The sequence below is a fragment of the Diorhabda sublineata genome, chromosome 5 (assembly GCF_026230105.1).
Source record: "Diorhabda sublineata isolate icDioSubl1.1 chromosome 5, icDioSubl1.1, whole genome shotgun sequence".
NCBI classification, from domain to species: Eukaryota; Metazoa; Arthropoda; class Insecta; order Coleoptera; family Chrysomelidae; genus Diorhabda; species Diorhabda sublineata.
The window spans coordinates 33,841,591-33,867,677 of NC_079478.1; the positions used below are offsets into that span (position 1 = coordinate 33,841,591).

The following is a 26,087-nucleotide window of genomic DNA, read 5'->3' on the forward strand; positions in this document are numbered from 1 at the left end:
AGACATTTCTTACTTTCAGATGTTGCTTTTCCTATTTTTTTGATATCAGTTTTAAAAACAAAACACCACGACGAAAATCGGAGCAATGATATTTCCATAACCAAAGAACAAGGATGTTGTAAACAAAATAATACCACCAATACAGACTGACCTGAGGTATTCTGTGCTCATAACCTCAAAAAAGTAATACTGCGGCGCCGTTCGACGTTGTACAATTTGATTGAAAATTTGGCGTCGAGTATATAATCTTAGATTTGGCGAGAGAAGACATGACACTGCGACGCAGTACCAAAATGTAATTTTTTAATGCGTAATGAAAAAAAAAACTAAAGTAAATCGCAGATTTTCGTGCAGAATGGCTCTTGAAAAGGTGTTCCCTTAGTCATGTTGTAATACAGCAGTCAGACCTGTCTGACAACGGTCAAATCGTACGATTTCGTTGAAGTGAGTGGCCCACTTTAGCTTAATTTTAATTTACTGTTAATTTTCTGCATGAACTACAAGTACTATTTCCGTGTCATTCAACTAGTAATTTAATTTTGGCTACATAAACCAAGCTTTAGATACACATTATATATTGAAAAAATAAATGTACTTGTATTCTAATTTGTAACATTTTGAGATCTAACATCGTTTTCTATTTATAGTTTTTGTCATTTGGACGATACAAGGAATATCAAAACTATAATAATTCGTAGGTGACAACTAAGTTCACTTCTATATTAAGAGTTTAACAACACCACAGTTTGTCTAAACGCAAATAATTCTACCATAAACTTCATTATCTTTCAATATTTCTTCCGTTGTGATTTTATCGGGACAAAATTAACCAAGATTCATTTTAAGTATTCTTTTACCTAAAAACAATCTGCTTGGTCAATCATGCGTGTTAATACTAAACATCAATTGCTTATTTTTATAAACCAATAAGTAGTCCACGAACTCGAAGTGCTGGAAGCCTCGTTCGCTCACGTTAAGTATTAGTGAAACAGGCAACTTTCAAGACAACCTCAATTTTAACACATCTATTACTTCACTGAGTCCTCGGGTGATTGTTTAAAGTAGTTATTATATCTGAAGGTAATGAATATTCATATCTAAATAATATTAAACATATTCGCATTGTGAATTTTTAATTTATATTAACAAAATAAGTATTTTATTAATTATAAAGAGAAAATACCGTTATTGTTTCCTATTTAATCGTGAATCATCGCTGGTCCACATCATTTATTTATTATATTTAACCATCAATTTGAATTTGCCTCCTCAAATTTCATTTCATAGTTGGTCATTGATGTAGGAACTGTCTACAACTCATAAGATGTGACTCTAAGATCTGTTTTAATCGTAATTATTAGTCATTTCATATTATATTTTCAAAAGTATTTCTTGGTATAATAAATACACTTGTTTGAATCGGTCAAAATATATGTCATGATATATAATACCTTTATAATTAAATACATTGTCGTAAATGTCTATGAGAAATGGATTGTAGTTAAACTCTAGTTTCATACTTAAAATGTTTCAACCATTACTTAGAATATTTGTTTATATTTTCTGAAAATTTTGTGTAAATATAAGTAATTTACGTGAATATAATTTTCATTCATTCAGTGCTTGTTACTTTTATCGGAGTAGTAGTCACTCTAATAATGACATTAAAGAAATGAGCCGAAGTTACATATGTATCCGAAGTGTAAAACGAGAGTCCTTGTTACTGTGTTAGAAAAAATGCATTTCGGTATTTCTAAGTACCGGTGTTTTTAAGATACAATAAGCAAAATTTAAGTTTAATTTATTTGCGATATGGCATCCAATCAAAGATTTAATGTATACGTGACGTTTGTCGAAAAAGAAGGCCCCTTTTTAAAATTCTGGGGACAAACTGATAAAAGTAAAGCGATATTTGTTGAACAATTTCTTTCTGGAGTTACTCCACAATTCGATGCTGGCGTGGGAAAAATATCAACAGAGCATTTAGTTCCCGGTTTAACAGTTTGTGTAAAATATCACGATAATAAATATTATAGGGCAAAAGTTTTAAACGCATTTGTCCAAGAAGGGTTTTTAGAGGTTAACTTTATTGACTTCGGTAATAAGGAAACAATAGCGTGCGAAGAAGTAAGATCATTTCAATCTTTTTTAAGTTCAGTATCTACTATTCCACCTCTAGCAGTAAGTTTCATAATTGCAGAAGCTCACTGTGTAGGTGGTGGAAAATGGAATGATGCGACTTTTGATAGAATAGCTAAAGAAATCAAATACAGAGATGTCCAGTGCACTCTACTAGCACAAGCCACTCATCATTACCTCGTGAGGATATCGGTTGAAGGTATAAAGTCGATATTGAAATATATTACCATATTTTTCTCATTTTATTATAGGTATTGACATATGTCATCATTTTATACAAAAGAGTTTGATGCAACCAATTCCTCTACAAGCTCAACAAGCAGTCTTATTAAGTATGAGCATGCAAAAACAATCTTCACCTCAACCTCAAGAATCGAACATGTCATCTTCAACAATTAATACTTACAAAGCTTGTACTCTAAAACCAGGTCTTCAATATCCAGTTTATGTGTCTTATGTTAACGACGGACCATGCCGCTTCTCAGTACAGCTCAAAAATACCGAAGATGTTTTGGTTAAGCTTATGAATGAAATAAATTCTATCGAATTAAGGGCTTTAGAGGAGACACCTTTACCTGGTACTATATGTTTAGCTAGGTGTCAAGAAGATAATAATATTTGTAGAGCTGTAGTTACCACAGAAGTTGATACTCAATTCAGGGTGAGTATATATTTTAAAACAACAAAATAATTTTAACTACAACTAATGTAAAGTTTTTTATTTCTTTTATTTAATAATAATAATAATAACTTATTGTGGTTCTCTATAAGAGAGTTTAAAATTAATTATACATACATTAACAAACTAACAAGTCATTTTTACTTAATTATTTATTGATTATGAACAATCTTATTTTCATTACCTCATTTATAAATGTGAACAGTTTCTTCAATTGTGTTTTGTCTGTTGATGGAAGATTGTTTGAAGAGTCATTTTTGCTTTACACCTTTGGCAGCACCTTTAGCTCAGAAGTATTTTGTACAAGACTCATTATTTTTTCTGCAGTTTTTGTATCGTAATTCCCTAGGTGCTAGTACTACTCCTTTGAGGTACTTAAATCTTTTAGTAGGTTCTGCTGTTACCATGGTTTGCAGTTGTCCTCTGCTATGTCTTTTATCTTAGGTGATGTTGATATTTGATGTCGATTCTGGTCATCAGGCTTTTTAGCTGATATGGTTATTAATGTTTTGGATTGTCTTAAGCTTGGAGTGTTTCTCCAGTGAGACTCCATCTGATTCTTTACCCATCCATTCAGTTCACTTTTGATGTGGCATCTCATGAGACAAGTTGGGCTATGATCCTAGATATGGAATTCAAATTTTATTTATCATGTGCATTTGACACTGCTTTCTAGCTTCATCAGCTCTATAATTCTGAGGCGACCTGTCAGATTTCCTGGCTTTAATTTTACTTTCCGGATTAGCACGTGGGCGTCTCTGGATGCCTCTTTCTTCACTATAAGGTGAAAGGGAAGCAGTTTCATTAGCCTCTAAAACTCCTACTGGTTACCATCTGAATGGCTTTGAGGTTTAACAAAATAGTTTCTTATACTCATATACATTGAACATACCTAAACTATATATTCAAGTGTTTCCCGTACTATTTTATTACGAATTGAGCATATCAAGGTATTTTGTGAGTTATCTAATTACACATACAGGGCTTCGGAATTAGCAGTTTAATTTTCATTCTGAAAAAGGTGTTTGTAGGATGAGTGGTGTGTACTTATAATTATTTTATTTATATCCTCATAAGAATTTTTCTTTTGGTATTGTATTGAAATTTGATTAATATGGCTTGTGTTGAAACTATTCACATCTAGATAATAATCACACTATGTTATATTTTTGACTAAAGTTGTTAAAAGGATCCTGCAAGTGGATCAGATCAAGAAATGTCCTATGAGTGTACCTTTTTGGCTTTAAATCCTTTATCATTAGGAGCTCTAATGCCTGCTTTATTATAAAATAGCTCATTTTACTTAGGCCGACTTCACTTCTAATGTTTGCAGCTGTTATTAAATTTGTCTACATTTATTCTGCTTAGATATAAAAAATATTTTATGCACGATTTTGATTTGTTTTTTATACTTTTGCTATATTTTTACTGAATACTCTCAGTTACGGTGTCTGACATGGATTTCAGATCTCAAAAATTTTGTCCTTATAGACTGATTTTAGATTTATTTTCAAGAGAAGAAAGTATGACCACATTTCGGCCAAAATTAATGAATTAAATTGGTTAAAAATATCTAATGATGTGAAACTTCATTTTATGTGTCTTCTAAGAAAGTGTTAAAACATTTGACCCCTGTTTATTTAAGGGAAAAACTTTTTTTTGTGGTACATGTGAGTCATGAAAATCTCAGCATAAATATGCGTTTTTTCAAAAAAAGTTTCGTGTCTTTAGCTGTCAAAGGTTATAAGGCTCTCCACAATGACCTTAAATTGTGTGGTATAAATTCTTTTAAATCTAAGTACAGAGCAATTTTGTTTAGCAAGTAAATATGTAACTGACTTCATATTTTTTGGTTTTTTTCAATTATTTAAAAAGTTTGTATTTAAGACTATATAAAGTACTTGTGCATAGCTGGAAGTAGTTATGTGAAAGAATAACATATATGTGTACACATTTCAGATTCATTATTATTATTATTATTATTATTGATTTTAGGTGTTCTTTGTCGACTTTGGAAATTATGAAGTATTACCAGCAGATTCGTTATTTCAAATACCTTTCAAATACGTTCTCCCGAAAGTAATGGCTATTCGTTTTTGTTTGGCCGGTGTAGAAAAACCCACTGTTACAATAGATATGCAGATAGCTTTTAAAAAGTTTGTGGACAATAGATTGCTGCACATGAAAGTTTTACCGTCACCTACCAAAACAGCTTTACCGAAATGCGAACTAAGAGATCCAAATACGAACACTAGTGCACTTGAAGTTGTAATGAATGCAGCCAAACACTCTTATCCCGATCCTTTAACATTGACCAGAGGATTCAGCCAACCAGTTAAAGTCACCTTTGTATACAGCTGTAACAGGTAAGACATTTCATGATATTAATCTTAAAAAACCCAAATATTAATTTTTCTAATATGTTAATTTTTAATATGTTAGCAAGGTCACAATGTTCTATGAATATCATAAATCTCTTGAAATTGTTCTGCAAGCAACATAAGTAAATGGAAAAATATTAAATAATGTTGAATTTTTTCAGATTTTATGTTCAGTTAGCAAATAAAGAAAATGAACTCAGATCTCTGATGGACAATCTACAAGAACTATGTCAAGATGACACATTTATGGATTCTTCTTCGATTAAACCAGATGTACCATGTTGTGCACTATTCGTAAATGATGGTTTATGGTACAGATCTCAAGTAGTTGATGTCAAAGAAAACAATGTAAAAGTAAGATACATTGATTATGGAAACGAAGAACTGATACCAATATCTCAGTTAAAAGATATTGATAGTGAAGTTATGACAGTACTTAGACCGCAAGCCATAGAATGTTGTCTTAACGGTTATCAAAATATGGAACCAGATGAAATTAGAGATGGACTATTGGAAGAATTGATATTGGAACAAGTTTTTACTATGAAAGTTGTTGAAATGTGTGACCAGAAGGCTTTGGTTGACTTATTTGACGAATCTAATTACAATGTGGCTTCCTTATTGCTCGATAAATTAGCCGCAGCAAATTCTCAGGTGAGTCAATTTTAATTTGGGATTATCCAAAACAGTTTTTTGTGTTTTTCCATGCTTTGTGAATTCAAATGCTTGTGACTATAGTTAACATGTTTAATGTTAGTTGATTGTTATTATAGATAAAATGGAATATGTGAGACTTATTGGGACGTTTCGTTGCTTAAATAATGTTTTTTCTTCCAAAAAAACATTTAATCAACATAACGTGCTATTTTATAAATTTTTTTGTTGAAACTGCTTCACTAAAATCGCCACAGTCATTTTTTGAAGAAATATTGTCATTTCAATATTTATATTGGGTTACCCACTTCTTTATCCCTTTTGTTTAATTAGTAGTTTAACGAATTTATTTTAAATAAAGACTGAGTTGTATTAATTTGCACAGGAATGTATGCTGCACTACACTCTCTACAAATATTAGATGTCCCCTTTTTGAAAGGGATACAAATGTGGCATTATGATTGAAGACATTTTTCCAAATTTCATTAATATATTTATAATATCAACACGATTTTATTGTAGATGAGTCCTGTATTAGTTGTACAAGCTGGTCATAAACTTGAACATAGAAAATCCTATTCGAAACAGAGGGAAGTGGATGTCAAAGATAAACCCGGACGGGACAAACCTAATGAAAGAACCGATGCATCTTGGCGACAAGATAACAGGGACAATCGGTAGGTATATATATACATTAAATTTCTCTACACTTTATTCTAATTGAATGTTTTTTAAAACCAACTATAAATATAAAATACCAATCAGAAGCGACTAAAAAGGAGTAGAGAAGTGGTAAACCAATTCTCTTTGTCTGTCTTACAATAGTATAATTCATCTTTCATCTCTCCATCTTTAATATTAACTCTATGATATGTCTAAGTATACTTCCTTCCTTGATTTAAATGGGTTTATCTTTTTTTGACATTTGACAAAGAAATGTCTTATTTTTTATTTTGTATAACAACCCTTTGTACCATACCTTATCAAAGTCTTGGCTTATATCTAAAACGCTGCTGGATTTTTCCCAGGATTTGGAACCATTATTGTTTGGGCAACCTTCCATTGGAGAATAAGGGCTATGTTTTATTCTTTTCTAATGGAAGGTTGCCCAAATAATAATGGTTCCAAAACCTGGGAAAAATTGAAGACATAGCCTAAGGGCTATGAATGAATTTAAATCCCTTAATTGACACTTCTTGTAAAACACTTCCCGTTATAAGTTCGAACCTTGACAATTTTTTTGCGTTTGTCTTTTTGTAGGATCACTCATTTGATTTCAGCGCATCAAAATTTTTTTACCGATGCCTTTAGGAAATGTTTTATCTCAGAGTGTGCATGGAGTCTATCATTTGCATGTGGTTGAAAGACTTGAGATATAGATATTTTGCAAATTCTTTGGCTTTTTTGGGCTTACCTACCTGCCTAGTCCTTCATAGGTGAAAATGTCTGTTGTGGCCTTTTTAAATTTTTTTGTAGCCCTACACAAGGAATAATTTGAGTATATATTAAAAATGTATGGTTTTGATGACTTTCTAATCAACACTGCTGCTGGAATGTTTGTTTTCTATTACAGTAAAATGGATTGCAATGTTGTTAGTCGATAAAAAACTGTTTTAGGGTAAAGTATTTTTTGGTATTTAAAACTATCTACTTTATTTTTCTAGCAGCTATAAAGGATTTTTTAATAGAAGGTAATATATCTACATGTAAATATATATCTTGATAAAATGAAATACTACACCATCTAATATTATCACTAAATAAATGGGAGTTAAAAAAATATATTTTGTTTTTTATCAGGGTGTCAATTGAGAGGATTTATTCCAAATTATTTGAATGCAATCCATCTTATTTATATGATAAAACTTAAACAGTCGACAAATTAATATAATATAAGCAATCGAATCTCTACTACTACTATTATTTCAGTACAACCTTGATAGACTTTCAAACGAAAATTTACCTCCATCTCCTCCTCATACAATGTTACACTTTTCATTATTCATTTCAGTATTATCCAAACAAACTTTTTGTAGTCCCAGAAGATTCATTATCTTCGATATTCTTTCTTCTAAATGCAGAAAGTTTCCAGATCGGTAAAAGACTTTTGCACTCTTTTTATGTCAAGTAGATTGACCATATCGTTTTCCTTGATTTCCAAGAACCCAAATCTAAAAGTCTTACTGTTCTTGTCTAAGTCAGTTTCCTACTGCATTCCCAGATAATGACCTGGCACCTCCACACATTGATAACTTTCTCATAATCTATCTTAACTGTTTGTTGTCTTACAATTCTTATTCCCAAATCAGCTTTTGATATCAGCCTCATAATCTATCTTAACTATTTGTTGTCGTACAATTCCCATCCCCAGATCAGCTTTTGATAGTTCCACACATTGATAACTTCCTCATAATCTATCTTAACTGTTTGTTGTCTTACGATTCCCATTCCTAGATCAATCAATTCCTAGATAGTGTGACAAAAACTTATTGAAATACAAAAGTTTCAGTAAAAAATATATTCTAATATTGATCATGTAGAGTGACCTGCTACTTTTTATAATAGCTCATTATTGAATATATTTGGTTGTTAAATATATTAATTTACTTTTAGAAACTTCGACAGAAATACGAACGAAAATAACGAAACCAACTCCTGGCGACAGAATAACAAAGGATTCAGGTCAGTAAAGACATAATTACTTTTTAACTGTATATAAATTTTACACCCTCAACAAGTCTTACAAAATTACTATTTCACTTCACTATGCTTTTATAACCAATTCTACTATTGGAACACTTCCAGAATATTCAATAACTGCTTATTTATATAAACAAAAGGCAAGTTATGAAAGATGAATAACCCAACCGATGATAACCTTATTTAACTATTCTTATTTTTTTCTGATAATTTCTGTATGTATATTTTTTAGTCCTAATAGTCGATTAGAAAAATACAAAAATCAAAATAATTGGAACAACAACGAAAATAAATCCAATAGCAGCTCCAATTGGAATTCTTCGACACCAATAGCTGGAGAAAGCGGTTGGAGTACGAACACTCAAGCATATAGTGATTGGGGTGATAGTAATGATGATAATAAAAATAGAAGAAATAACGATTACAAAAGTAATCGAGGAGGGTAAAATTTCTCTGCTTTTCTTTTGTATATTTTTAATTAACCCTTTGTTGTCATATTTACAGATTTAATAATAGGGGAGGTCGAGGAGGATATACCAATAATAGAGACAGAGGCGATAGGGGAGGATCCGATAGTGAAAGAGGTAGATATAGAGGAGAAAAGGGCGGATTCAGGAACGACAAAGGCGGCAGAGGGGGCGAGAAATTTGGCGGAAAGTCTAGAGGCAGTGGATATAAACAGAGAGATTTTAAAAAGTAATTATTACATTTGAACAAGAATTTAAATCCATCTAAAATTTTATATAATGGATTTAATAATTTGTATTATTTAGAGATGGTTCCGATGCGAGTTCGACTAGTTCAGGTAAAAGTTTCCATAGAGCTCCTAAAACGAGCTCCCGTTCCGATCAAAGCGGATGGGATGGAAGAAATAACGACAAACCGAAGAACTCGTTTAAGGATCATTCTGGAGGAGGAGACAGTTGGGAACCGGTCATATCGTCGGAAAATTCCTGGAATGTTAGTACATTCGCTTCGAGTATAGATGCAGCACCTGTTGCGGCAACTTTTGTGAATTATGATGTTGTCGGTATTGAATCGAAAGTTGTTATTAGTTGGTTCCATAATCCGGGATTATTTTATTGTCAAGTACTAGACGATCAGGTATATATTCGAAATAATTTTGTTTAATATTACTACTTTTAACTAAATTGACACTCCAGAATATTCAAGAACTGAATAATGGGATAGTTAATAGCAAGATACAAGTGAAAAAAGAATAACCTAACCTATGCTCTAGTTTGCTTACAAACCTGATGCTATATCACCAGTTCAAGAAACAATACAAAAGATTGAACATACACATTATTTAATACAACTTTTTGAATAATAGAGGAAGTTAGAGAAGTGGGTTTCTCAATAAAGAAATCACTATTAAACTAATTAATGAATCAAAATAGTTTATAGTGTCCAAAATGTTGGAATAAAACGAATATATAATTCTATTTCACTTTGTAAATAATATACTGATAAAAAAATGTTTTCTCCTGGTACTTGATTCAGCGATCTTCAGATAGCAAATATGATCTTATCAACCATATTATAATACTAACTACACAATATTTAAATGATATTACTACAGTGAAGGGCTGTTCTCAAAGCAAAGTCCTCTTCTACTGCAATCATTGGTAGTGGTCAAAATTCAGTTCTAGGCTACACGGATGATCTGGGAGTGATAGTAAGGGACAAACATGAAGGCATAATCTCAGCCAGGATGCAAATTGCTCTAAATACAATTAATAAGTGGGATGATGAAGATCAATTCCCGATCAATGCCAGTAAAACAACACTAGTTCCATTTATAAGGCTAGAGAAGGCACCTATCTGATGCCCTGGAACTCAACTGATACTTTTCAATGAAGTAAAATATGTAGGACTCAACTTGGATAAAACACTTACTTGGATCAATCATCTGGACAAGATAATTTCCAAAGTCACTGGGACTATATTAACTTGTTGCAAACTTGGTTACACAACGTGAGGACTTGAACCTAAGATGGTGTACTGGATGGTCATAAAACCCATGATCACATACGCTTGTTTGGTGGTCGAAAACTGAACAAAAAACAACTAAGAACAATTGAACAAGTTCAAAGGCTGATCTGTCAAGGTTTTGCAGGGGCAATGCCAACCTGCCTTACGCAAAGCTTAGAAGCACTGTTGAATCTGTTAACTTATAGTTAAAAAAGAGGTATTTGGCGACGCCCTTAGGCTAAGAGAGAAAAATTGAAACGGGGAAATATGACCAATAAACCAAATGCACAGCATTATGGACATGTATATCCCATACCACTAGGAAAATCAAATAAGATAGCCAAGCGCCCTTGAAGGTGCACGTCCAAAACTCTAAAAACACAAGCAAACAGAAACAAAGTAAACCTAATATGGCCACCAGGGAATACAAGGCAATGAGAAAGCAAATAGCCTCTCTGGAGAAACATTCCAAACATAAGACAATCCAAAAAATTCATAACCATATCAGTCTGAGGAATTTCTACTGATACTAATAGATATCAAAATGGTGGTCGGTCTTCTATTAATAGGTCACTGTCCTGTTAAGTATCACCTTTAGATGATATGTATGGCGAATGTCTGCCCATTTTACTGAAAGGCTCAAGTATCTTGAACGAGTATTACTAGTACCTTGTGAAGTAGGACACATAAACCCCAGGAAAAAAGTCTTCTTTGGGAGGAGTCTCGTATTTTGTAAGCGGAACTTTGACGTCTAGTACAAAATATCTTCTAGATATAGGTGCAGAGTGGTTGAAAGGCCATTTTGGTTTTCTCACTTGATCCTTGTATAGTCTTGAGAATTTAACAAGTGTACTATAGAAAAATTGTTACATTTGAAGAATGAAGTGACTTGACAATTTGAAATTAATAAAAAGTCATAGTAAAAATCTTTACAATTCAAGTAATAAGTCCAGATTAAAATAATAGACTTGCAGTTTTGCTGATATTTGAGAAAGTATGGTTCGAAATTCTAAATAAAAGGTCTCCCTTATTTAGTATAATATAAATATATACATACAACAGTGTGGTGCATATGTGGAGGGACACCGAAAGGAAGAAAACACCAGAAATCTTTGTTTAATCAAGATATTATAATCACTTGCACATGCTGATTTTTTATCACAACTGTATATTTATCTATTTATATCAGTCTATATTATGGATTCAGCAAAATTATATTACAGTATCATTAATAATCTCATTAATTTTAATTTACATCAGTACAATTATTTTTGGACATACTATCAGCTACCAGAAATTATTATACATTATTCTGAATCTCCTTGTCTGTAAATATAAATTCATTTACATTTTATTGATCAGTGTGTCATTTTACAGGAACAATTCAAATCTATGATGCAAGACATCCACGATTTCTACAAAGATAGAAAACCCGAAAGAGTTGTGCAAGGTTCTCCGGTTATAGGTCTTTTCCCCGAAGATAACGTTTTATATAGAGCCAAAGTTTTAGACGTAATCGACAATCAATATAAAGTACAATACGTTGATTATGGAAATGTATCTACAATCTCCAAAGTCTGGCCAATCGACAAGAAATTTATGAACCTCCCTGCCCAAGCAGTAACTTGTTGTTTAAATAATATAGCACCTGTCGGAGACCAATGGGACGATCCAGATTGTTACTGCAGTTATTTTGATAAGGAAAATTTCACGTGCAAATTCGTTAATAAGGACGAAGAAAAGTAAGTTAAAATACAATAATTTGATAAATAAAATTTGTAGTTCTATTTTCAGAACATTTGTAAATTTAACACACAACTCTGAAGATGTTGCTCAGTTATTGGTGAAAGATGGATTAGCAATTTCGACGGCTTTGGCAGTACCCGAAATTGAAATACCATTACTACTCGGACAACAATTTAGAGCTATAGTTAAGAGTGTGAACAATTTGAGCGACATCATTTTGGCTTTAGAATGTGGCTTAGCCGTAAACTGTACCATGCATAATTTGGAAACGGCAACTGAAACTTTCGAAGAGACTCTCAAGGGTCTTTTGGAACAAACTGTGATTATTTATGTGGATAATGTTTTACAGGATTATAGGTAAACAGTATTGACTTTATTTGTATAAAAATTGTAATTTGACATCAGTACAACTGCTTATTGAGACAAAGATCAAGTTAACATTTTTTCTGTATTCGAATCTCGTACATTTCTTTTCCCTCCTATTGTGTGTTGATTTTTATAACTAATTCAAGGCACTAGCATCACCAATGAGCCCAGCACTATTTCTTATTTCTTGATGTTGTCAAAAGTGTTATCGCGTCTCTCAAAGGTCTGCTTGCAAGGCGGGTTCGGCAGCGATGGACCTTCTGCTTCTCTTACCAATCAACTGCTCCAATTAAATAGACGCGAAATCCAACTAGTGTCCTGACTAATTTCAACCAGACATGGTCATCTAAGACGACATCTCCACACCATGGGCATTATGGACGATCCGGAATGCTGTTGGTGCATGGAGGAAGATGATATTGCAAAGTGGGACCCCCAGATCTTATAGGCCAAGGTTAAATTAAAGGGGAAAGCAAAATAACTTATCTAGTCTTGTTATGATATTTTTTGTTTGGTTTTTATCTTAATTTTAGATTTTGTAAGGTATTTATCCAGATGAGGGTAAATGTATGAGTATATGAACAGCACAATTGTCTAAGAAGAGGACTAGTCAGCCAAAAATTAATCCTAAGAAGAAATAAATATGGTAGTAGAAAGAGTTCAACAAAGTTTGATATAAAAATAATGATAGGCTATAAAAATTTAAAGGTAGACAGAGAAGAAAGTTCCAATAACAGGATGGGAGGTAAAAGTAAACAGGATAGCAATAAAAGTGGAAAGATGATCATCAGTCTGATTAAAGAAAACAATATTAAAAGCACAAGTTTTGACCATAAGAAAATATACAAAATAACGTGGAAGTTGCCAGACCGACCATCTGCTTATAGAGAGAATTCATAATAAACTATGTCAAAAGTTTTAGGGGGGTCAGATGCAGACTCTGATTTTGATTATAACTAAAATGAAGCAGGGGGTGCCAAATATCCAAAAAACAAAGGGTAAGAGGGTGAATGAAGTTCAATACCTGAGAGTGGATGTAAACATCAAGGAAATAAAAAAGGTAGTAGTGAATCAAAGAAGAGAATATGGGAAAGATTTAATAATGACAAAGAATAGATAGAGTGACTTTTTTTGAATACCTGGGAGCTATTTTCAAATATATATAGAGATAGCTAACAGAGTAAGAAAAACCAATCAAATATACCATGCGCTAAATAGGATAAATTTCTGGAAAAGAAGAATTAGGCGAAAACAAAAATAAAAGTATACAACTCGATAAAATTACCTACATATGGAAGTAAAACCTGGGTAATGAACAAAACAAAGTAGAATACACCAAGTAGAATAGTTGCAGCAGAGGTGAAACAACTAATGAAAATGTCATGAAAAACGAGGATGGATAGGATAAGAAATGAGGTAATTATAGGAAAGATCAAACAGGAAACAAAATAGTTGAAAGATGTTCAAACTGGTACGGACGCCTAATGAGAAGAACACCACAAATTCTAATAAGAAAAGTGACGGAAGCAAATAGATATACAAAAAGAAGGATAGGAAGACCCAAGCTAAAACAAGTAGTACAAGAAATGGGAAGATGAGGGAAAACAATACAGCAGATAAATAAAGTAGCAATAGATCGGAAAGGGGGAAAAAAGGGGTAAAAGGAAAATGAAAACTAAAATCCCAATATGAAAGAAGGTAAAGAGTTCTAGAGAAGAAGGAGAAGAATTTTGACTTGCATCACAATCACGAGCTATTTCTATTTTAGTTTTTTTTTTTTAGTTTGGGTTTCATAGGCTTAGAAAGATTTCTTTTAATTGTAATTAGGATATTTTCATTAAATAATTTATACAGAGAAATGAGACAGCATATATATTAGAAACTATTGCCCGAAAATTTGTATGCTACCTTTCAGTTATCTATTACTTTTGATAATACCAGAGGTGGGTCACAAATTTGTTTTTTTTTTTTATTATTTTTGGAATACACAATTTTGAAGAGTTCCTATTCACCCTATATAATTTTTTGTGAAAATGTAGGCTTACATCAATATTCAAGCAAATTATGACAACATCTAAACTAGCATCTTGTTTCCAAAAAATGAATTTTTTGGTTGAAATATTCAAAAAACTGGGACCTTCTAGACACATATGCGTTGAATAAAGTTATATTGAATTACATGGTATATTCTGAAAATGCAATAAAAAACAGGATGTTCCATTTAAAAAGGAGTTGAAATTCCCTTCACAGATAACATAAAAATTATTACCCTAAAAAATTTCCTCGGAAAATAGAAAGTTTCAGAAAAATATTACCGGTAGTTTTTTATATATAATTTGACTCAGTTCATATTTAAATACTTCAATTATATAGATCTCAAATTAATTAAAAAATATTTTAATTGATGTTGTTTCTCATTATCAAACTGCAGAATTGGTAGCATAACAAAATATTTCTGATAGTTAATATTTTTTTAGATTAGAAATTACGCTTTATGATACACAAGGCAACAAACATATTATACTTAACCCCGATGAAGGTTCTTACGATACTGTCGACATTCCTTGTCCCCTATTAGTTTTATGTTCCACCATAAGCGGGAATGTAACTTACGCGAACGAAAATTCAATTTTCATTCAACCTGTAGAAGTAGCCGAACAAGTAGCGATACTATTAGATCAATTATTCGCTGTGTATGATGGAAAACCCCATGAAAGTACCATAATACCCGAGGAAGGAATGGTTTACGCGGTACATAGCGAAGATGGTAATTGGTATAGAGGAAAAGTGACTAGTTTTGATGATGAAAAAGCTACTGTTTATTATATCGACTATGGAAACTATGAAAGTGTCAATTTTTCGGAATTGAGGGAATTGGAAGTCCAATTTTTAGATATTTCAATTTTGAGTTTACAGGTGATTATCAAAGTTGTGTAGTATTTTTAATTTTAATTCTAATGGTTAATTTGTAGGTTAAGGTTCTCTCTGATGCCAAAACGTTCATAGACAAAGATGTAACCGCATCTATATATTATGGTGAAACAGGTTGGGAAGGCACAGTACAAATTATAAATTCCATAAATTCACAGATATTGACAACTGATAGTACTGATAACGGCTTTGCTACAAGTAGCACTGAAAAACCAGATGAAATTGTTAATGAAAATTTAGAAATTGAAACCTCCGATGAAATTGAAAAAGTCGAAGTTGCCGATGGAGGTGAAGTTGAAGATGAAGAGACCGTTGAAAGTGAGATTCCAAAAACAGAAGAAATAGAAAAAATTGGAACATCGGTAAATAATATTACCTTTTTGTTTGCTTTTGAAAATATCAGAGTTACTTACGCAATTTATTTATACATTAAACTATTCACTAAGTTTCTGCCTAAAAAAAACTCCTATAAGATCCTATCATTAGTTAGGATTTTCTTGACAACTCCAGCTCCTATTGTATTGTAATTACATTGTAAGAGATGTGATATGTAAATAATATATTTGATTATTACAGGTTGTTGTAAGTCATATAGACTCTCCTTGCGACTTCTACCTTCAATATTCTGAAAACTTGGAAGATTTAGATAACCTTCAAACCGAATTACAAGAAACATTGCAAGATATGGAAGTTTTAGTTAACCCAACACCTGGAGTTCTATGTGCTGCTCCTTATACTTTGGACCAAATGTGGTACCGAGCTGAAGTATTAGATGCCGATGAAGATATAACAACTGTACGATTCGTAGATTTTGGTAATACAGATGTAATCGATAATAAAACAACACAAATCAAAACTTTACCTCCAAAGGTGAGATTTTTTGTTATATTAATGGTTTATACTAAACAATTTGTTTTTTATTTAGCTGTTGTCACTAGCGATATATGCTACTAGATGTTCCTTGAAAATTGAGCCTGTAGAAGAAGATTGGAACCCGGTCGCTCTTGGCGTTTTCGAAACGTTAACTGAAGGAGCTCTAACGGCCGAATTTTGTAATCAAGACGAGAAATGTACTTTTGTCGAATTGTATAGTGATGGAATAAATATTAAGGACGCTTTGGTTTCGGAAAATCTGGCTAAATTCGTTACTTCACCCGTCGAAACAAAACAGGTAATTTTTTTCCTATAAGTATAAATAAAATTATTGATATTATTTGATTTTTTAGACTGGTTTCGTTAGCCATTTGAATTCTCCCTCCGAATTTTGGATACAACTCGAGAGTTGTATAGATGAATTAGAATGGATCGCCGAACGATTGAGTACAGCTGAAAATTTCCCCGAACTAACCGACTTGACTCCCGGTACTTTGTGCGCGGCTCTATTCCCAGAAGATCAAATGTGGTACAGAGCCAGAATTTTATCTAATACCATTGCAGGAGTAGAATCGCTATTTATAGATTATGGCAACTCATGTACCAGCACGGATCTAAAACAACTTCCAGAAGATTTAATTATGACGGCACCGCTTGCCATAAAATGTAGTTTACAAAAAAATGAAGGCATTCCAACGTGGACACCGGAAGCTGCAGCTAAATTTGCCGAAATATCCGCCGAGGGACAAACTATTTTTACCGTTAAAAAAATATCCTCGGGAGAAACGTCCGTAGTACAACTTTATTTGGACGATAAAGATGTTACTACAATGTTATTACCGAACACTGAAGATGGTTATATTACAAAAATCGAAACTTTGAAAAATATGAGTTTAGAAAAAGAAAACGGAGAAACGATCGATGATGTCGCTTTGGAACCTATGGAAGGACAAAAATTAGACGAAACGGCTAAAGAAAAATTGGAGGAATTGAACGAGCAAGGTACTGAGGGTTAAACTTATGTATATATATATATATATATATATATATATATATATATATATATATATATATATATATATATATATATTTTAGTTAGAGGATTGTTTCAAATTGTGCTACAAATATACTCGGTATAGTTTTAATATGCTTAGCTAAAAAAAATTCATGTACAGTCAACAACATTCCTTTGCTTTTATCTTTATGTATTGCTCATATTGGTTTATGAAATTCAATAAATGATGTGCCATCACCAGATTGTCAAATTTAAATTTTTCATGGTGACTGTTTTGAATTTTATCAATTCTAAATTCAAATTTATCACAATTTACACACAACTAATTTTTATTTTAGTTGCCTTAAATACTCAACTATCGTGCATATAATAATTTATTATTTCTCTGTTCTAATGGTAGGTATCCATATTATGGTTATGTATTGCTCAAATTTTCTTCAATTTGCTCTAATCAATTAGGGTCGAAAATTTGTTAAAAGAACGATATTCAAGGCCCTGGTTGTTTCTGAAATTCAATAAATGAGGCGCCATTACCAGATTGTCTAATATTCAAATTTCCAAGGGGACGTTTAGTTAGTCTCATTGACCGTTTTGTACTTATAAAATACCAAAAGCTCTTCTACAATTCATTAAATGAAACGCGATTGTGTAAGAATTTTGGTAATATTCATTAGGGCTTCTTACATTTTAATTGCAAATCCCATTTCTTACTTTATTGGCTGTAAATTTGATATTACCAAAAAGTAATTTATAGGTTTTATACAATCTGAAACAATCTTTGTTGTACTTGATTATTTTGTATCTTTATTTGTAATTTTGGTATCTTTTGTTAGGTATCTACATTGTTATAGTTATAAAAAAATTCGATTCCATTTTTAATGTCAGAAATAATTTATTTTGTATTGTTTATATGATTTAAATAAATTGTGCAGACCTAACAGAAGTTCAATTTATTTCATGTAATGTCTATTTCCATTCAACGATTATGTGTTTAACCATTTCAAAACCAAAGATAATTTAAATTAAATTTTTTTTTGTAATTTTTGGGTAGTTTAACTGTTTTATAATATACTATTTAAAACTAAACACATAGTCGGTTTATAACTGTTGTCTTCTTTCAGCAATTGCAGCACTAATTCTCACACTTTGTCCAAGGAACTTTGAAACTCTAATTCTTAGGTTTTCTAGTTTAATTTATGTTGTTCTAGTCGATACTTCACCAGCCAATTCTTCTTTGCCCACTTCAACCTCTTTTAACTAGTACAATCACTAGTTGGAAGGTGAATTATTGTAAGTTAAAAGATATTTTTGAATGATATCGTAATGTCACCATCTCTGATGGAATCCCTTGATTGTTCTAATAGATATCCAGTTCGCTTCCTTGTGAGAAAAAGAAGATTCTAAATGCTTTATTTAAAGGAGACCAAGCACCCTTTTAAGAACCACTGATTTAATACTGGAAGAAATCGAAAAAATGAGAAAAAGAGATCGGAAAAATACATTAACCAGAACAAATTTGTGCTAAGAAATTTAATTGCACACTATCGATTCAAAAAACCCAAAAACCCAAATTGGTGAAATGGGATGATTGCAGTTTCCATAGGTTCGAAGAAGAAATACCCATCCACATACTTTCTATAAATGCAAGGCACTATAGACACTGCATTCAAGATCATACTAAATTAAGCAAGACGATTTACCTTATCTGAAATTGGGATGTTCTAAAATAAAAAAGAACTATCGCTGGTTTCCTGAAATATTTGTTTGCAATATGTAAGCCCGACTTGTCAACGTCAACAGTGATTGCAACCAATATTGTAAAAAGAACAATAGCTATATTTGGTATCAAACCAACACACAATGACGTACTATGTTGGAATTTCTGGAACCGTTGGTGATGTTCATACTGAACACACTGTTTACATTACCACCAACAAGAGACTGAAAATAAAACCTTCAGTCTCTGAAGACAATAACTTGGTTATCGCTGACTGAAGTTATCGTCTTCAGAAACTGGTAAACAGTCTCTGAAAGCTATAACTTGGTTGGTGGTAATGTAAACAGTGTATTCAGTAGAGAAGTCTTCTTTTCCTTTTAAATTTTTAGGTGTCTAATGAGAGTCTTGCGCTGTCTTTTCCAATCTAACGATCTTTCTCTTTATCTTCTTGAATCTCTGTCTGTCGATTTATTTCTTGGCCATTTCTTTCGATATAATTGGTGTATTGTTAACCTTATACAAACAAACTTTTACCAGATCCCAAATATACTGAAGACAATAAAAAGTGTTCAAATAATTGGCCAATAAATGTTTAATTTGCCCAAAATTTATCAGGAGACGTGTTCCAAGTAAAAAGATTATTGCTGTTGTATAAATTTGTGGTGTAAAGAAATTCTTCAAAAATCTTCATTATTATGATGATTTATGCATTAAATTCAAATGTTGAATACTTCAAATTAGCAGCTTTTTAATTAATTTGATGCGTTTATTGTCAATAGCACTTTTTCGTAAAAAAATAAGCTACAGCATATGTATCAGCATTTAGTAACTTTTCTGTAAGTATATTTTTATGAATTCCACCCATTTATTAACATATTTTAACTATCTTCATCCGCATGTATCGATATAATATTCAATAATCGAATTATGACAATTTTTTCTTTGAGTTATCTCAAGGTGTTGGTTCGTAGCAAATAACACACTAATTTAATTCCTAAAAAAAGAAATATTAGTAAATACAATAAAAATTATGTCATTTGAGGTAATTGATAATAGTTTTTATAACAAATTCTATTCGTCTACTTAAAAATCCATCCATGTAAGACCTGGAGATGTAGCTGGCTATATAAAAGTATATTTGCCAAATTTATTTATTTGGGAAAATTTGTTTCTACTCATTTTAACACTCACTTGAAAATGAATTTATATAGATAGAGCTTCACGAAGAAACTCTACACATTGTGTTGTCTTCCAACATTTTCATACCATCTTCAACGAAGTGTTATTATTCTTTATAATTATTTGACATGTCCTTCTTCTTTTGTAACTGGAACCCTGTGAATATACAACAATTAACATTTTTCATTTGACTCATATAACATAAGATTTCCTCAACTTATTCCTATAACAACTTCTGAATAAAAAATGAGTTTTCATTTCTAGGTTCCACCCTGTTCCAAATCGAATTCGTTAATGAAAAGACCATTAGATTGTATCTTCAAGGAAGAGATATCCGTCCGTTACTAGGAGGCTTCATAAATCCTGCTTTTAATCCTCTACTCAATGAAGAACTAACAAATGTAATTAACAAAAATGAAAATATTGAAGACGCCCAAAAAGACATTCATATTTGTGATACAAAAATTAATATTTCGAATCTGGTACCAGTAGAAGAAGCAGATCAGAAAATTCAAGACCACCAAAATATCAATTCTGAAGAAGAATTGAGTTTTGTTACAAAATCTAGTGAATACGAAGATCTTGAATATATACCAGAAAAAGCAATGGGTGTTGAAGAACAATCAAACCAGTATCAAACCAAAAACCATATATTTGAACCAGGAATTAATACTATAGAAATTGAATGGAAAGATACTGAACAAATTACTTGTGAAGAAACAGTTTCATTTGAAGAATTAGATAATGTCCAAGAAAGTGGAACAGAAGAAACTTGTACAGATATTGACGACATAGAAGTAAATGAAGAAAAAACCAATAATATCAAAAGACAAATGATTTGTTTTGATGATTTGAACGTCAATTCAGAAGAAGCAAAAAAAAATGAAGAAATATTTGTGATAGAAGATGAAGAACATTCAACAGAACAGTTCTTAAAAGAATATGATCACGAAGAACCAAATTCTGAAGAGTTCTCAATAAAACAATTTGAATCAGAAACCGAAGAAATTATTGAAATCGAATCTAATAACGAAGAAAACATGAAAATTATAGAAGATAGTGGAGAACATGTATCTATAATAAATGAAGATCAAGCTAAATTAATGCCGTTGGAAGTTGAAGAAATTGATATTTCTACCAAAGAATTATATAAAACCGAATATAAGTCCAATTCTACGCAAATTGAAACTACTGTCATTGAAAAAAGATCAGAAAATGATACAAGTTTAAAAGAACATAGTGCTAAATCTGATGTAACTGGTAAAACCAGTAAACATTCAAAGACTGAAATTAAAACAACTTCATCAAGTAGAAATATAAAAGTCGCTAGCACAAAAAGCACTCCTAATAAAACCAGTACCAAGACATCACCTACAATTCAATCAAAATTAAAAGTAGATAAAACATCACCTACGAACCAATCAAAAGTAAAAACTGACAATAAAATGCCGGTGAAGTCTACTCTGCAGAGAACGAATTTACTATTGCCGAAAGATTTGAGTAAAAAGAGTGAAAAAGAATTATTACCAAAAGAAATAAGTCCACCAAAATCCAGTTTACGAACAGATCTAAAGAAAACATCACCTACAACTAAAGTTTCTTCAACTAAATCGTATTCAAAAATAAGTCTGGAATCTCAATTAAAGACGAATCCGGTTATGAGTAAAATTAATTCCTCAAAATCATCACCAGGTAAATTCATTCAAAAAAATAGTTTTTCAACTAAATCCGCTAAAGTAGATTCTCCTGGAAAAGAAAAACTATCGTCGAAATCACAGACTGTTGTTAATGATATATTAAAAGATATCGTAGATTCTGCAACAGAATAATGAAGTGTTGCGTTGTCTTGTTATTACATAATTATTTTGATTTGTTTTAAGTTCATGACAAGTTTTTATTTTGATAATAAAAGTTTTTTTTTTCAATTGGAGGCTTGTATATTGGGGTTTCCATTATAAGGGGACATTCGGAATAGTTATTAAAAATTTTCAGACGCCTATCAACATTAACCTTTTCACAGCTTCATGGGGAAGTCGACTGTGCCCTATGTGTAGGTCTCACCCACCTAAACTCACCTCGTTAATTTGATTGAAAAATATTATGAATCAAATTAATTCTTCATTCAAAATTTCATAAAAGAAAATTTTTATTATAACCAATTGCGATTTTTAGTGAAGATTTTTAAAACTTTTGAAGGGTTTTTTTTCGTTAATAAATCCATTAGAAAACGTTTATGGACATATTTTAGATGGTTGCAGCAGTTAAATGGGGAAAATCTTGCACCAGGCTTTAGGGGTGGGCGTCATCACGGAACATTCGTCTAGACCTACTATAGTGGGGCATAGCACACGGGGAAAGCTGTACTGGGTCGACTATAGAAGGGGATCACAATGGAAAGGTTAAATTGAAGTGTTATATCTCTTCATCGCATTCATACATTGTCTTATATACCAATCCACCAATATGTGCTGATCAATTCTATAAAGGAAGTGAAATGGAAAGTCCAGTGATTGTTTAAACTCATTTTAGTCCTGGACATTTGAATTCTACAGGCCGTCTTATCGTTGGAGATTCCAAGGGGAGTCGCTTAGATCTACTAACAAGTTGAACACATTTTCAATTTATAAAAAAACTTCCTCGGTCCCCCTATCATTAACTAAAGCACTCGGTGGGTATAAATCAGTTTCCTTTGAACAGGAATAGTATACAGTCTATTTTAATGGAAAATGTTTGAAATATGGGTAACAGTAAGTTAGAATTTCTGGAACCGTTGGTTGTATTCAAATTAAACACTATTACCAACACTCACTCTCTGTCTGACGTGCGTTTCGATAACCAAATTATCCTTTTCAGAGACTGAAAGTAAATAGTTTACCTTTGGACTCTGAAGACGACAACTGTAGTGTAAATGCAGTAAGACAGTGTAATTGTGAGTGGTAGTGTAGGTCAGGCAGTGTATTTTTGAGGAGTAGTGTAATTTTGAACGATGTTGGTGTAGGATTGTGTTTCTGTATGTAGTCAGACAGTGTAATTGTGAATGTTGGTGTAGTGGTAAAGCAAACAATGTGTTTAGTATTGCGACAACGGTAACTTTTGGATTTGAACCTGACGCTATATACTACAAATCTTTTATAATTGAACTTATGTTCATATAACAAGAAGTAAATACAATCCAAATATTATTTCAATAAAGACTTGTGAAGTCAAAATGTGATAATTCATTAGAGTTTATTCTTCAAAAAAATGATTATTTTTTGGTATAATTAGGGTTGTAGTTCTGCGTAGGTCTTCAGACGTACCTCATGGTACACTCTTCACACCAGGTTGTAAAAAGTTAAACAGATCCTGACTGTATATCGTTAGACAAAAGGCCAATAGAGAAGAAGTCGTTCTGCATTTATTCTAACCTATATCGGAAAATTTTGTTAGGTTAAAAGTTTTAAGTTGCACATGTGTTGTATGTTTTCGCTTTATATTTAAGTAACAACACAAAGTTTTAATATGCAACACGACGACGTTGTATGGAGTATCATTAACAAAACACATTGTTCGTACAAAACGCAAACAAAGACTCAAAAGTTTTGCCGAAATGAATATAATCTTACAGGTCTATGTAACAGATCGTCATGTCCATTAGCGAACAGTCAATACGCCACAGTAAGGGAAGAAAATGGGATAATATATTTATTTATGAAAACAGCGGAAAGATCAGCGTTTCCTAAAAAGACTTGGGAGAAAGTGAAACTTTCTAGAAACTTTGAGAAAGCTATTCATCAAATTAATGAAAATCTACTTTATTGGCCTGGGTTCATAAAATCAAAATGTAAACAGAGGTTTGTAAAAATAACGCAATATTTAATAAGAATGAGAAAATTAAAACTTAGAAGACAAAAGTTGTTGGTTCCAATTCAAAGTAAAGTAGAAAGAAGAGAAAAACGCAGAGAAGAAAAAGCTCTTATTGCTGCTAGAATTGAAAAAGGAGTAGAAAAAACTCTATTGGATAGATTAAAAAAAGGTGTATATCAAGATTTATACAATATTTCTCCACAAACGTTTGAGGATGCTGAACAAGAAAGAGAATTGGAATCCGAGGAAGAGATAGAACAAGAACTGGAAAATGAAAATAATTTAGACACTGCCGAATTTGTTGTAGCCGAATCAGATGATGAAGACAGTGATACTGAAAGTGTTAGTGGCATTCCCGAAGAAATAGACTTGGATAGTAGCTTTGAATCATCAGATGGCTCTGATATAGAAGATTTAACTCCAAGTGTGACTAAAAAGACCGCTAAGAATAAAAGAGATAAACCTAAACCAGGATCGAATAAGAAAAGTAATAGGCCTAGGGTTGAAATTGAATATGAGATGGAACATGAGGAAATTCAAAGGCAGATAGTTAAATAAAATATTTATGTGTAAAACATGGTAATATATACTACACAGTGATTTTAATTTTGTTTTAAAAAATTGTGATATATTAAAAGTTTTTAAAGCTTGTGTATATGTAAAGTAAGTATGTAATTATATTAATATCAATGAATGTGAGGGCAAGAAAGGGTGCTTCATTAGAATGTGACATCTTGTCACAAAAATATGAAGCAAAGCTCTTAGCAGCATTCCAAACTTGAATGTTTGTTTGTTCATATTATTACATCTAGCCATGAAAATGTCAAAGCACATTTTGATATCTAGGAGAAAGGGGGCACTTTTCAAAAGTTTCCACCTTTAAATTTTTTACTAAGCCACTTTTATTTAAAAATTAACATTTCAAGTAGGTACATGTGACTTAACCTTTATTAAACTTGCACTATATTGAAATATACCCTATCTGTGGGGTACTTTTCAACAACTACAAATATCAAATTTATTTTAATATCAACACATAAAGAAATTACTATATCTTTTCAGGATAACATTTTTTTCTAATTATTCAATTAGAAAAAACATTTCATTAAGTTTTTAAGCCCAAGGCCACATGATTTTTTCTTGAATTGAAGACAAATTCACTGGAAATGTCATGGTAGACACGCCCGATTCCTCCAGTGATGTTTGGTTGGGGAAGTTTCAATTTCCGTGAATCATTTTCTTGCAAGAACTTTCCAGTCTAAGTCCAATCTTTTTCTTCAACTTCTTCTTTTTCTCTCATATACATAACAACTTTCTTCTCTACAAGAATGAAATCATTAACTTGTAACACTGTTTCATCAATTAGGTACTTTTCAAAATCAATTTTTTCTTTAACATTAGCAGTTTTTTTACATTTTTGTTGTGATTTTTTTAGTGTCCAGACTGCTGCAATAGAGGTTTGTTTGCTTGTACTTGGGAAACTTTCTACTCAGTTCTCAAGAGCTGATAATTTCTCAGGCATGTGATTTACAGATGAAGCTACAAAATTATCATCATTCCAAGCAAGGCAATTAAATGGCCAGTCACCGGTTTTTTTAAATACTGAAATGATGTGATATTTGCCATTGCAGCAAGGTTGTGGATGCTGATTGTTTTACCTGTTTGAAATCATCTAGTCATTCTGAGATATTTTTAACTTTGACTTGAAAGGTCCAAGGACCTCATAATCAAAAGGCAGTGTGGTGGAAAGGTCACTAATACCATACCATTTTTCTTGGCATACATTACAGCATCTAGTGAACAGTGGGTTTCGTGCTTGTCCTACAATAATATTGTTATCTGCAGAACAATTTTTATGCATCTTAATATGTTCCAAAACGTTCAAAA

At 31.9% G+C, this 26,087-nt stretch overlaps 2 protein-coding genes across 4 annotated transcripts; both read left to right on the top strand.

Moving 5' to 3' along the window:
• Nucleotides 1-1,649: 1,649 nt before the first annotated feature.
• LOC130443761 (maternal protein tudor-like) lies at nt 1,650-22,275 on the top strand. 3 transcript variants are annotated; one of them, XR_008909878.1, is made up of 19 exons: nt 1,679-2,338; nt 2,391-2,800; nt 4,814-5,184; nt 5,361-5,853; nt 6,376-6,530; nt 8,467-8,535; nt 8,786-8,995; nt 9,058-9,249; nt 9,327-9,657; nt 11,905-12,269; nt 12,322-12,630; nt 15,117-15,555; nt 15,612-15,932; nt 16,147-16,440; nt 16,496-16,741; nt 16,797-17,445; nt 18,667-18,748; nt 18,820-20,011; nt 20,619-20,775. XR_008909878.1 is itself a non-coding variant. In XM_056778560.1 (17 exons), the coding sequence occupies exons 1-17, from the start codon at nt 1,813-1,815 to the stop codon at nt 22,181-22,183; spliced, it is 6,945 nt and encodes a 2,314-aa protein (XP_056634538.1). In that variant the 5' UTR covers nt 1,650-1,812; the 3' UTR covers nt 22,184-22,275. The 3 variants fall into 3 exon arrangements, 1 of the variants encoding a protein (XP_056634538.1); XR_008909879.1 differs by having other exon boundaries at nt 18,823-20,011; XM_056778560.1 differs by lacking the exons at nt 18,667-18,748; nt 18,820-20,011 and having other exon boundaries at nt 1,650-2,338; nt 20,619-22,275.
• Nucleotides 22,276-23,721: 1,446 nt separating this feature from the next.
• LOC130444178 (protein MAK16 homolog) lies at nt 23,722-24,806 on the top strand. The gene has a single exon (XM_056779224.1). The coding sequence runs from the start codon at nt 23,856-23,858 to the stop codon at nt 24,756-24,758; it is 903 nt and encodes a 300-aa protein (XP_056635202.1). The 5' UTR covers nt 23,722-23,855; the 3' UTR covers nt 24,759-24,806.
• Nucleotides 24,807-26,087: the final 1,281 nt, after the last annotated feature.

Bases quoted from the DNA above. Each gene is read 5' to 3' on its own strand.
- LOC130443761 (XM_056778560.1), top strand. From the start codon at position 1,813: ATGGCATCCAATCAAAGATTTAATGTATACGTGACGTTTGTCGAAAAA. The intron at 9,658-11,904 runs GTATATATTCGA...GTCATTTTACAG, and splicing joins GTCAAGTACTAGACGATCAG to GAACAATTCAAATCTATGAT. The intron at 15,933-16,146 runs GTAAATAATATT...TGATTATTACAG, and splicing joins TAGAAAAAATTGGAACATCG to GTTGTTGTAAGTCATATAGA.
- LOC130444178 (XM_056779224.1), top strand. From the start codon at position 23,856: ATGCAACACGACGACGTTGTATGGAGTATCATTAACAAAACACATTGT.